At 44.0% G+C, this 12,544-nt stretch overlaps 1 protein-coding gene across 7 annotated transcripts in view; it reads left to right on the forward strand.

Moving 5' to 3' along the window:
- SLC45A4 (solute carrier family 45 member 4) overlaps nucleotides 1–10,367 on the forward strand; it is a 64,251-nt gene extending 53,884 nt beyond the window's left edge. For 6 of the 7 annotated variants that reach the window (XM_015856394.3, XM_032442925.2, XM_015856392.3 and 3 more), the window contains 5 exons: nucleotides 907–1,086; nucleotides 1,260–2,335; nucleotides 2,434–2,533; nucleotides 3,199–3,410; nucleotides 4,093–10,367. In XM_015856394.3, coding sequence (XP_015711880.2) covers nucleotides 907–1,086; nucleotides 1,260–2,335; nucleotides 2,434–2,533; nucleotides 3,199–3,410; nucleotides 4,093–4,455 — 1,931 coding nt within the window. In that variant the 3' untranslated portion in view covers nucleotides 4,456–10,367. The remainder of the gene's footprint in view (nucleotides 1–906; nucleotides 1,087–1,259; nucleotides 2,336–2,433; nucleotides 2,534–3,198; nucleotides 3,411–4,092) is intronic. The other variant, XM_015856393.3, reaches the window with a different exon arrangement.
- The last annotated feature ends 2,177 nt before the right edge of the window (nucleotides 10,368–12,544 follow it).

Raw genomic sequence — 12,544 nt, forward strand, 5'->3', positions numbered from 1 at the left:
CTGTTGTGTTAACAGTCTTTAACAACACTGTGCTTGAGCTGTCCATTTTAAAACACTTCTTACTTTCATTCAGCAGTTCCCGTGCTGTGCTGAGCATTGTGCGCTGGTAGCTGTGACTGTTAACACTGCCTTATTCATACAATGGTTGCCAGCATAATGTTTGCAGTCGCTGGGACCAATTTCGTTGATCCTTGACATGGGAAAATTGTAGCAACCTGTTCACAGGGAAATGTTTCCTGTTGTGATCCGTTTTCCCTTTAATGCGTATCTGGCAACACATCCTGTTTCCAGCATTATTTCAAAAAATTATCTTTTCACTTTTTCTTGTGCTTTTCTTAGACCTGGTATTGAAAAAGTCCAGAACACTGTTAATATTTGTTTATCAAAAAAAAACTATGTGGGAAAATAATTTTTCCTGAGCCCCCATCAAAGCTGGTAAAAATAGTTTTCCCGTGAGCACGGTTTTACTACAGAGCTTAATCTACAATCTAAGACTCTTTGTAAATTGAGTGTAAGAGAGGTGACAGTGAGTGCCTTTGGGGAAATGTTGACATCGTGATGCAAATGAAAGGAACTTAGCACCTAAGAATATCCTTCTTGGCTCCGGTGCTTTTGGGAAAGCTACGGCTCTATTGTGAAAACCTTGTACTAATTGAGGAAATGAGTGGGACATTACCTTAGCTCAGCATGTTAGTTTTCAAAGCCAGGTTGGGATGACACATAACAATGGCTTTCAATTTCTTTTGCAGTGGACTGAACCATGAGAAATTCACCCGAGCAATAAGTATTAATTATTTGAATTGTGGTCATTAGTTTTACTTTGGTGCCATGTCCCCCAAGTTTGCTCAGCATATGGAGGGAAATACACAAGGAATGTGAATTAATACCTAATCTGGTTATCCTCAGGTCTGGCTATTGGTGATGTCCCAGACAAGCAGCCCATCGGTATTGTCCTCACAGTGCTTGGTGTTGTGGTGTTGGACTTCTGCGCTGATGCAACAGAAGGGCCAATTCGGGCGTACCTGTTGGATGTGGTGGACAGTGAAGAACAAGATATGGCGCTTAACATCCACGCCTTTTCAGCTGGTATGTAGTCAACCAGTGTATTGCTGTGAAGGGGAGCTGCAGGAAAAAAGGGGACAGACTCTTCAGCAGGTTAAGGTTGTCTGGCGTAAGCAGCTCGTTTGTCAGGTTGAATGTGCTTTTTTGGTTATCTAAGGTTACTGCTTATTGACAAAACTCCTTTCTCTCTTGCACAGGTCTTGGAGGAGCAATCGGTTATATGTTAGGAGGACTGGACTGGACACAGACTTTCTTGGGTGGTATTTTTAAATCTCAAGAGCAAGTCCTTTTCTTCTTTGCAGCCATTATTTTCTCTGTGTCTGTTGCTCTCCACCTTTTTAGCATTGAAGAAGAGCAATATAACCCTCAGCAGGACAGGATTGATGAGGAAGGAGACACACTTTCTAGTGTCAAATTCAGTGGTAGTCTCCCCCCTCTGAATCGACTGAATGTAATTAGCGAGGAGGAGCCATACGGAGCCTCTATGTTCCACGACGAGGTTCAGTCAGAGCATGATCTCAATATGGAGTTCCTCGAAGTGAACATTGTAAGAAGTAAGAGTGACTCCGTTCTGCATATGCCTGATGCCACGCTGGAAATTGAATCAGAGCTGCTTTTTCTGCATGACATCGAACCCTCCATTTTTCAGGACGCTTCTTATCCAAACACTCCCCACAACACCAGCCAAGAGATCATGAAGTCCAAACTCAACCACCTGTCTGCTTTCCTCAGGGACAATGAAAAAGAGGAGGAAATGTTGCTTGATAATCACTTAAATGAAGATAAAGTCCCAAATATGAATGGCTCCCTACCAAAAGAGTTCCTCAACGGGAACGCTAGAATAGGCATGAAGCAATCTAGTACTTCAAACTCCATGCGGAGGCGGAGGCACATGTTCTACCGTCAGCCTTCATACACCTTCTCCTACTATGGCAAAATAGGCTCTCACCGCTATCGCTTTCGTCGGGCCAATGCCATCGTCTTGATCAAGTCCTCACGCAGCATGAATGACCTCTATGACATGCAGAAGCGGCAGCGGCAGAGGTACAGACACAGGAATCAGAGTGGCACAACAAACTCGAGCGGAGACACAGAGAGCGAAGAGGGGGAAACTGAAACAACTGTCAGACTCTTGTGGTTGTCAATGCTAAAGATGCCAAAGGAGCTGCTGAGATTGTGTGTTTGTCACCTCTTAACTTGGTTTTCCATCATTGCCGAAGCTGTGTTCTATACAGATTTCATGGGCCAGGTCATCTTTCAGGGTGATCCAAAGGTAAGAGGACAGTTACCTTTAACAAACCTGCTTACAGATACTCATTGCTTGGGTGTGCTCATTAAAAGAAAGTGGCTTTGCATTTGTGTTTGTCGCAGGCCCCTTCTAATTCAACTGAGTTACATGCCTATAATGCTGGAGTTCAGATGGGATGCTGGGGACTGGTAATCTATGCTGCTACTGCTGCCGTTTGTTCAGGTAAGAGACTGCACGAGGCAGTGGAATGCACCTCATAAATGTGTTGCAAGGTGAAAATAGTTTTGCTTCAATTAGCATCTGCCTCCTTGTTATGGTGAAGGATATTTTGGATATTATGCTTGGAAGCTCTGGAGTTGAAAGCTTTTGACAAAAAATTCTGCCTTTGGCAGTACAGGTGCAGGCACATCTGAACAGATCAGTATCGCGGCTGTTTACATGGATTGATAGTGAGAGGACAGTGGGGAATGGTTTTAAACTGAGACAGGGGAGAGGTTCAGGTTGGATATTAGGGGGAAGTTTTTCACTCAGAAGGTGGTGACGCACTGGAACAGGTTGCCCAAGGAGGCTGTGGATGCCCCATCCCTGGAGGCATTCAAGGCCAGGCTGGATGTGGCTCTGGGCAGCCTGGTCTGGTGGTTGGCGACCCTGCACATAGCAGAGGGGTTGAAACCAGATGATCATTGTGGTCCTTTTCAACCCAGGCCATTCTGTGATCATGGGGTCTGCCTCTTTGTTGAGAAACATCAAATCAAAGTTCAGGTGGGCATCGAATCTCAAGTTGGAGAGGATCCACAAGGATCATCCAGTCCAACCCGTGGCTCCACACAGGGCCACTCAAAATTCAAACCCTAAGGTGGCATTTGTTTTGTTCTTGATCTTTGCAGCCTTGTTACAGAAATACTTGGACAACTACGACCTTAGTATAAAAGTGATCTACATCCTGGGCACACTGGGATTTTCTCTTGGCACTGCAGTGATGGCGATATTCCCTAACGTGTACGTCACCATGATAATGATCAGCACTATGGGAATAGTTTCTATGAGCATCTCCTACTGCCCTTACGCACTTTTGGGACAATACCATGACATTAAAGAGGTACGTGAAATCTTTTGATCAAAGCAGGGCACGAACACTTTCCTGAAGCTCAAAGTGACAGAGAAGACTTACTAAAACCAGTTATGTGAGAAACCTGCTTGTAGCACAGATTTGTCCTTGAGAGTTGCTAATTAAGTCAGATGGAGTTGGCATGAAGTTCTCTATAGGGTTTTCTCAGAATTGCTTTATCCCGTGCTGAGGTGTGAGAGGATTTGATAGGTTCTTGGCAGTCTCAGATCTTGAGGTGAGTGGAAATGCAGCTATGGATGTGGGGAGATGTAACGTCCCCATTTTTGCTGGAACTGAGGACAGCTTTACTTTCCAGATTTCAGAACTGTTACATTTGGGTTGCAAACCACAAGAGGATCATATATTTTAACACATTTCTGTGCTGCTATCAGGGGGGAGATTCTTTTTAAAATCATAGAAATAATTTCCACCAACAGTCTCATGTAAATTTCTTAGAAAAATCAATCTGGGAGTCGAGTTCATGCTAGGGAGTGCCCCAGTAAATATCTGCTTCAGTGTAAGGAGGAGATGAGGTGGCTGTTGCTTTGGACATGCATAGTGTGGTACAAAGGGATGGCATAAAGTTGATCATGGCTGAGACATTCAGGGAGGTGTTGGAATATGCAGTTGCCTCCCTTGTTTTACCTCCTAACACATTTCTTGTCTTTTCCAGTACATTCACCACAGCCCTGGAAACTCAAAGCGAGGATTTGGCATAGACTGTGCTATTCTGTCATGTCAGGTTTACATCTCCCAGATCCTCGTGGCCTCTGCCCTTGGTAGTGTGGTGGACGCGGTTGGCACAGTCAGAGTCATCCCCATGGTGGCTTCAGTGGGATCTTTCCTGGGGTTTTTGACAGCTACCTTCTTGGTGATTTATCCCGAAGTCAATGAAGAGCCAAAGGAAGAACAGAAAGGACTCGGACCTCCAGAGACAACTGAGGGCAACAGCACAAGTGCAGAGAAGCCAACTGTCCTGAAACTCACACGCAAAGGAACCGCCACAATGGAGCTGGAGGGCGAGTCAGCTGTGTGAGGCCGCCACTTGTTGCTCACCCACATTCCAGGGAGTGCAGGTGCAGGATCAAGAACTCTTCTTTTTTCTTTTTTCTTTTTTTTTTTTTTTTTCCTTTTTTTTTCTCCCCCCGGGAAAACAAATCAGCATTTTCATTACTTGTAGCAAAAACTGCAGAAGAAAAGGCAGTTCCATGCAAAAACCTAAACGAAGTTCTGTAGTCCTTATTAATATAGGTTTGAACAGGTAGCTGTGATGCTAATTGCTTTCTCTACAACTTAGAAATGTCATTGCTGAACACTTTTTCTATTACCAGCGCAATTTAGATTTCAGATAAGTTCTATTAACCTGCATGAGACTCGCAGTGTATGCAATTAGCAGTTAGAAAAACGAAGTTTTTGGCTGTTCTTAAACTGAAAATGGAAACTATCTTACAGTCTCCTGCTGTTTATTTGTCTGAATATTTCCAGTCTCACTAGCGCAGTAGCTGAATGAAATGCTTAGACACCGTGATCAGTTCTTTTCATAAGCATATTGTTGGTCTGACAGCTACAGTTCTTGAACGTTAATTTTAGACGTATTTTTGTTAGTGCAATTTACTACAGAATTGTTTCATTTTCAAGGAAAAAAAGAAAAAAAAATAAGCAATTACTGCAGTTTCTGAGAAACTGCTGTGAATGCTGTCAGTCATACTGTTCAACAGCTACTACTCCCTGTTCTGCTGCTTGTAGGTGAGGGCATGATGTGAACCGTAGGTGGAAGGAGCAGCTGCTGGGAGAGGTGGTCAGCACTCGCAGGTTTTTATCACAAGTGCTGAATTTAATGAATGTCATTAGAATATGCTGTGACAATTTATAGCTGGGAGTTTTGAGTACCGGTCAGCTCTGGGGCTTTCTTGGCATTTAAACTTAATGATCTCTGGATGAAGCTGCCATGAAGGAGGGTGTCCCTGAGGTCAGCTTTGTGGGACGGGTGTGCAAATTCTCATTTGGCAGAAGGAAGTCATTGCTTACTTGCACTTTTTTTGCTCCTTTAACCTCCAGGCTGGGAATGCAGCAGTCGGGTTAAAGGCACAGAGTCAGTACAACAAGGTGAACCGAAGGCCTACCTCTGTAACTTTATGGCATAGTCTGGTTGTATAAATATTTGTGTCAGAAACAGTTTTTAGGCCTTAAAATCCAATCCACTCACGTGTGTTGCTGTTCCAGTCCCCGTCTTGGAGGAATTGTAGGGCTGGAGCTCTTCTGAGCCGCTCTACCAATTTCATCAGCGCAACCTCCGTGCCCCTTCCTTGATTCAGGACGTGTAGCTGCAATGCAAAGACATTTTCTGTGAAGAGCTTAAAAGAGTTGAGCTAACCTGATTTACAGTTTTTATTTGGATTGCTGGCAGTGCCCCGGTCCGTGGGCAGACAAAGCTCAGAGATCCGGCAGCCACTTAAAGCAACTTGAGAAACTGAACTTCCAATCTGTCGTCTTCTAAGGAGCGTTTGTGATGCTGTTTTCCTCATTTTGGGGTGGACCTCCGGGCTGCAGTCAGTCCACATGCTACAAACAGACAAATCACAGCTCACCGTTAAGATTTCTGCTGCCTCAAACTTGTGATACTACAGTACTTTAAACCGCATGTGTAAACCATGCTGCAATATAGTCCTTCAAAAGAAAATATATATATATATATTTCAAAATGAAAAGCAGTTTTTAATAAATTACTTGAATTGTCGATGTATTTAAGAAATGTATGTTTTGGTATATTTGAAGCTGGCACCCAGTTTTGGCTGGCGTTGGTGATGGGATTCCTGGTGACATACGTGTGTTGTGAGCTGAAGGCTGTGGGTTCGTGTGATGCCCTCTGCTAACCAAGGGTGACAGTGTTGTGTTTAGGCTGGTGGAGTTCCGAGCACTAAAGTACATGGAATCACGTGGGACTTCTTTGTTTCTTTTTTCCAAGTGTCTCAAAAAAGTCTTTTTTTTTTTTTTTTTTTTAATTAAGGTGAATATTTTTTTATTTAGAACACATACTGTGAACTGTGTTCTGACAGGGGAATAGTACTACTGAAGAACGCGAGACCTTATTGAAGAAAGCAGTCGTGAGAAATACTTTAATTGAACTTCCGCCTTGAATCTTTATCATCTCAGTTACATTTAATATATTCTGGTGATATTCGTATATGTAGAAGGGATGCGTGTTGTATTTCACCCTATAACTGGCATTCGTGTAAAATACATGCTGAGTTAGTTAGGCAATTTAAAGTGGCTTTACTATTTTATTTTTAAAGCTTTTTGAAGACTCTGCTTTTGTTTAAATGAACACTGTCTAGTAGTCCTTATGTGAACCTTATTTCTTGCAAGGTTCCACTATGCTTTTTATAGCTCTTCTGCTCGCTGCCAGCCTTACCTATTTCCCCACCACTCACAAGTTCCATTGATGGTGAATGTAGCTTCCAACCACCACTGCTCTGCACAGCACCTTTGTAAGCCAAGGTTTCTTTCACAGCGCAGCCAAGCTCACCAAGGTCCAGCTGCAAGGAGGGAGGAGATGCTGGAGTTCCCTCTTGCAGGCCGATGTTGCATGCGTTTATTCAGTTCTCTATGTCGTGGCAAGCAGAGAAGAGGGAGAATGACATTTCAGACCTAGAGAGTTTCAGTCAAAGGCAGAGCAGGTCCAGTTTGTCCCAGCCTTGTTTCTAGGAACTGACATTAAAATCCAGATCTGGGATTGTTGATGGCATTGTTTAGCGTGTTTGTAACACATCAGTATGCACACTGCTTTGTAGCAGGAAGCTCTATTTCACTGCCCTACAAAACCGAAGGAAATCATTATCCATTGTAAACACACCCAAAGCATTTGTAGTATTGCCAGAAGAATTAACTTAGGGCAGCCCCTGCCAAAGTATCTCCTCCTGTCCCTGGGCCACGCTGTGGAAGCACTGCGCTCGCTTCCCCTGCGCTCACCAGGGATCGTCTGTGACATCTGTTGATGCAGAACTTTCTCTTGAGTTTGAGAACTTTCCTTTTGACCCCGGCGCTTCTCAGGGTGGAGCGGGCACTCATTTATTTCTAAATGCATCCCTCACCCTTTGATACAGAACCTATTTTTTGTTACGGTGTAAATTAGCATGGCTTTACGTCTTCATTGCAGAAGAGAGCTTTGAAGGGGCTTTACTTAATTCCTGATGCTAGCAAGTATCATTGTTGCTTACAGTACTGTACAGTCCAACCTATCCTGCATGCTCCATCTCGTAGGACCTTTGCTGCAGTAGGTTTGTGGTTTCCTGGTTCCAAGTTGCTCTTATACTGTAAACAATATTAACGTCTTATGCTGCAGTCTTGGGTGGCATGCAGCGCCCGTACATGAGGCACTGTTAGAGCTCAGATTGCTGAGTGTTTCACTAATCGGCAAGCTGCACATCCTGAAGTATTTCAAATGAAAGCAGAGGAGCTCAAACCGCACCGCTCAGAAGGGCACAAGTGGGGTTCGTACACCATCGGGTGACCGCAAGAGTCTCATTGGGCTCAAACCGTTTGTGGCTGGCAATTACAGATTCCAGAAGCAATAATTTCTTAGGAATGTTTCCTTTCCGACTGCTTAGATGAATTTCATAGAGATTTATGACCCAAACAGGCTTTTTGTAACACGAATATGGTTATGTTGGCTAGCGCTGGCAGTAAGCAGTTATGGTAAGACATGGGTTGTTCATCACCAGGAGGGAGAAAGCCAGTACGTCCAGCAGAGGTTAGTGCTCCTTCAAACAGTGTCCTTTTCCCCTTTCATTTGGAGCCCTTCCCTGCAGCTTGAAATAACCCCATGGGGAGTGGGGCTGAGCCTTCCTCATCCCTTTCCCATCTCATCCAAATGCCCTGAGCACTTGAATGACAACAGCACCAGTAATGATTACTGCCAGATACCTCAATAAAGCCTCAGCTCCAACGTTAAAAACGCATCTGCCCAACCTGTGCTGAGCTTTTCACAGCTGTGGTCCATCTCCTTGCAGCAATGTGGGTTGAGGTCACACCTCCCAGTAAAGAAGAAGCTGTGGTTGATAGCTGGGAAAGCTTCCTCCACGCTGGGCAGGCAGGCAGCCACGTCGCAGGGGGCAGCGGTGTTGGTGGGTGTTGGTGGTCACTCCTTGTTTCAGTAGTTTTCTTTAAATGAGAAGCTGGCTCGCCAGCCACTCTGCGGTTCAGTCTCTGCAATGAATTCTAGTTCAATCACTGAGAGTTTTTTTAGGTGTGAGTGTGTGTGTGCGTGTGTGTCTGTGTGTATATAGCTTCATATACACACTGTTTGGGCCAAAATACCATTGGTGGTTGTGTGCTCTTTGTCACTGTACTCGACAATGTTTTCAACTGAGTTCTTCCAGGTTTTCCCTCATCCTTGTCTGATGCAAGATGAGCTCAGCTATAAATATATATCCTATTTAAATAAGTGAACTCCTGCATGATATTCCAAGCACATGTAGCAGCTTCGGCATCTGAAGTATCTGTTGTGAAAGAGAAGTTAGTTTTATTTGCAGCTGTTTTGTTCTTGCTTCCTTTTAATAGGCCAAATAAATGTAACGAACACCAAATGTTGCACAGAAATGTTATGAATGACTGTGTAGAAAAGATACCAAATTGTATTTTTCTTTGCAGAAACTTTATGGTAACAGAGAGTCCTCTAGCTGTTATTCTTAAACGACAAAGCTGAACATTCGTGAAGTGCGTTGAAAATGGTCATTTTTAAGATGTGATGCTACCCAAAGTTTTCTGTTTCTCATGTTACATCCAAAAAAAGTGGTTTTCCCAGGGGAAAGCTGCAGGAGCTCAGCTACCAACTGCTGTTTGGCGTTAGAGGCTCAGCAGGCTGGGCAGTTCAGAAACTACGTTAGATAACTTTCTAAAGGTTCAGTTGTCCTTCTGTAATGTGGCTTCAGTCTGCACAAGCAGCAGGGTCTGCTTGTTCACGTATTCAGCTTGTTATGTGATTTCAATTGGAGTTCCAAGGGGTGGTCTGCATTTGACTTCTCCCTGTCCTTCAGCCTTGCTGTTCCTCAACCTGGAGATGGGTTCGAACTGGATGAAAATTATGGCCATTTATTGGCAAATGTTTTTCTTCAAAAAAGAACCAAAACCAACCAGTTTCTTCTCAAATTGAAAGGCTTTTGCTGTGTTTTTGGCCTGCTAAGGCTTTACAGTCTCAGTTCAGCATTCTCTGACATGTTGTCCTTAAACTTTGGAGTTGGGGGTAGACCTCTGTAAGCAAAGCCTTCCTTGAGCAAATCACCCCTCTCTACTCAGTGGTAACCAAATTGTAGTAAACAGCCTCCAAACCAGAAAGACTTCTCTATTAACAGATTGGCAGTTCTCAGTTATTACTCTTTATTCTGATGTAACATGAACACTAAGCCCTTTCGGTAGCCAAATGACCAGCTTGTTTTAAATGCCTCATATTAATAGAAAGCTGCATTATAGGCATCTCATAGCAGAAAAAAAAAAATAAAGAAGAAGAATATTTAGTTCCTGTGTGAACTGGCCGTACGACAACTACTTTTTTATCAACTTATTAAGTTGGGGCACTATAATAGCTCTTGCTGAGTTTAGCAATGTTTATAAGCATGTGTTAAACACATAACGTTTTATGAGGAAAAAGGGATAAAGAAAAGTAACGTCACAGATGAATGTTTGAGTGCGTAGACGGCATAACGTATGTATGTTTTTTATTTCACACTGTTGAGCTTATTTTCTGTTTTTAAGGTTAAAACAAGAAGTTGTTGCATGAGAACTGTTTTATTGTGTTCTGCACTTTCTGTTCTTTTTGTATAATCTTGATTTATTTTTTTTTCCCCATTTATGCATAGAAAACAAAATCAATTTAGAAATATTCTATTCCACGAGACATTGTGTTCCAATCCGTTGTTCTGAAGTTCAATCTTAATAAACATTTCAGTAAGAGTTTGTGGTTTGCATTCCTGTGTTGTTTGTAGGGAGCTTGGGTGGAGGCATTTAGTGTCAGCTCCATCACTTGGAACATTTGGGTATACCTGGGGAAGGAATACAGGCAAGAAGAGCAAACTGCCGCAGCCCAGAAAGGGAGTTTAGGGGTTTTCCCTTAGAACCTCACCCCTTTTTTTGTCCCCATATCCATCACCAGCCTGCAGTGCTTGATGGAGAGGTAACACCATTTGCCAAGGAAGAAACAGGGATTTAGGAACCCCATGCAACAGGTTAGGGTGCTCAAGCAGCAAGGGGATATCCCAAGGGGATAAGGGCACATCAAAGAGAGGAGGGAACTCAGGACAGCAAAAACAGGCAGGGGGCATCCATCCCACAGGGAAACACTCCCTGAGGGGCTTCAGTGATGAAAGGAGCATCAGTACAGGAGAAATTGAACCAAATCCAAGGGTGACGGGCAGTGGGGAAAACCAGGTGGGCAGTCCTTCAGCATACATCCAGCATCATCATCTACTTTGTCCTCAGTCCCTAAATGGAATCTGACCCAGTCACAGACAAGAACTGCACTAAAGCCATACAGCAAGTGATAACCAGCACATGTGCTGCGTCCTGGAGCAGTCATGAGGGGAGTGCTGGGAAGAATCTTTGGGCAACCATGGGAACAGTGTGGCTGAATCAATAGAGTGACAAAGGCAAGTCAAGTCACAGCAGCAGTGCTAAGACGGGTTTCTGCTTTTCTCCCCTGCTCTAAACGGCTGAGGTCGATCATTACTGTTGAAGAAAGAAGCCTATCCATACAGCAGCCTTACAGCAGCCCGTGACTACAGGCTGAAAGGCAAAAGAAGTAGTTTCCTACCTCACTGCACAGCCCACGCGGGAGATTACAGGCAGAACGCAACAGCCAGACTTTCCAAGCAGCTCCTACCTCTGCAGTTCATGCAGGCTATTTCTAGAAGCAAACACTGCCACCCCTCGGCCTGAAAAATCAACAGCAGAAAGGAGTCGAACAAAAATTAACCTTGAACTGCAGCTGGCTTCCATGAAGCAAGCAGTGCTTCAACAAAGCAGAAAGGGAAAGAATGGCAGCACAGGAGAAATTCGGGGGTTGACATTACAGCTGACCAGTCCCAACAGCAGCTCAGCAAGAGAGCTCAGAGTGCAGCATCTCTTACAAAAGTGGCTTCCTAAAGCTTGGAAGGTCTTTATCCCCACTCAGGAAGGCAGTTAATTGGTTTTGAGTGGACATGGACAGAGAAGAGCCAAAATCTCTCCAAACAAGTGCAAACTTGAATACTGGGATCTGAGAATTCCTCCCCCTGTGTCTCCCCCCCGCCACCAAACAGCAGGAAAAGAACAAATGAACTGAAAACTGAGCTAAACCCCAAAGCCCTATTCCTGCAGGTTCACTGCCATGTCTGTAACACGGGAGCAAAGCAGAAATAGTAAGTATAACATACCTGAGCTTTGTCATCACATGAGGAGAGGCGAAACAACATGGCACTGTCCCCCAAATAAGTCATACTTGTATCACTGCTACTCCTGCCCTTAGGGATGACCGCTGAAGGATCTACATCCCACCTGGTTTTATCAGCTGTGGTTAAACTGCACTGCTATACACTTGTGTTCACCAGCCATAGCAACAGATGGTATTAAAGAAAGCAGCATTCTGAAAAGGAGCCATCTAATCAATAAATTATGTTGCTATTCAATAAGAAACATCATAAACTTTCTAGAAGAGTTCAAGCATTTAAAAAAAAAAAATGGCATTTTCTAGTTTTGTCATCTGACATTTACACAAGCAGGGTACCAGCAGAGACAGCAAAGCAAGGTCCAAGGAGTCTAGCAGGAATCAGACAGGCACTGGCAAACAGGTTGCAGGAGCTGGGTACGTCTCTGCAATAGCTGACATTTCCTCAGCAGCTCAGCTCCCGTGTGTCTCTGCAGAGAGAACATAATTACTTTCACCTACCACCAGCAGCCAGACAGCTGCCTGGGGAGGAAACAAGGAGTCTGGGAGTTACAGATGAGGGGCTCAAGAAGGAGGACACATGAGGAGCAGAAGCTGTTTTTAGAAAGGAGAACGTGCAGAGAGAAACACAGGCAATTTTTCTCCTTAGCACAAAGAGGTGATGCAAGTCAATGCAAAGAAAACCAAATCATAGTTCTTGTATTGTGCA

This window comes from Coturnix japonica, chromosome 2 (assembly GCF_054131305.1).
Source record: "Coturnix japonica strain WE chromosome 2, WE-NBRP24, whole genome shotgun sequence".
Lineage (NCBI taxonomy): Eukaryota > Metazoa > Chordata > Aves > Galliformes > Phasianidae > Coturnix > Coturnix japonica.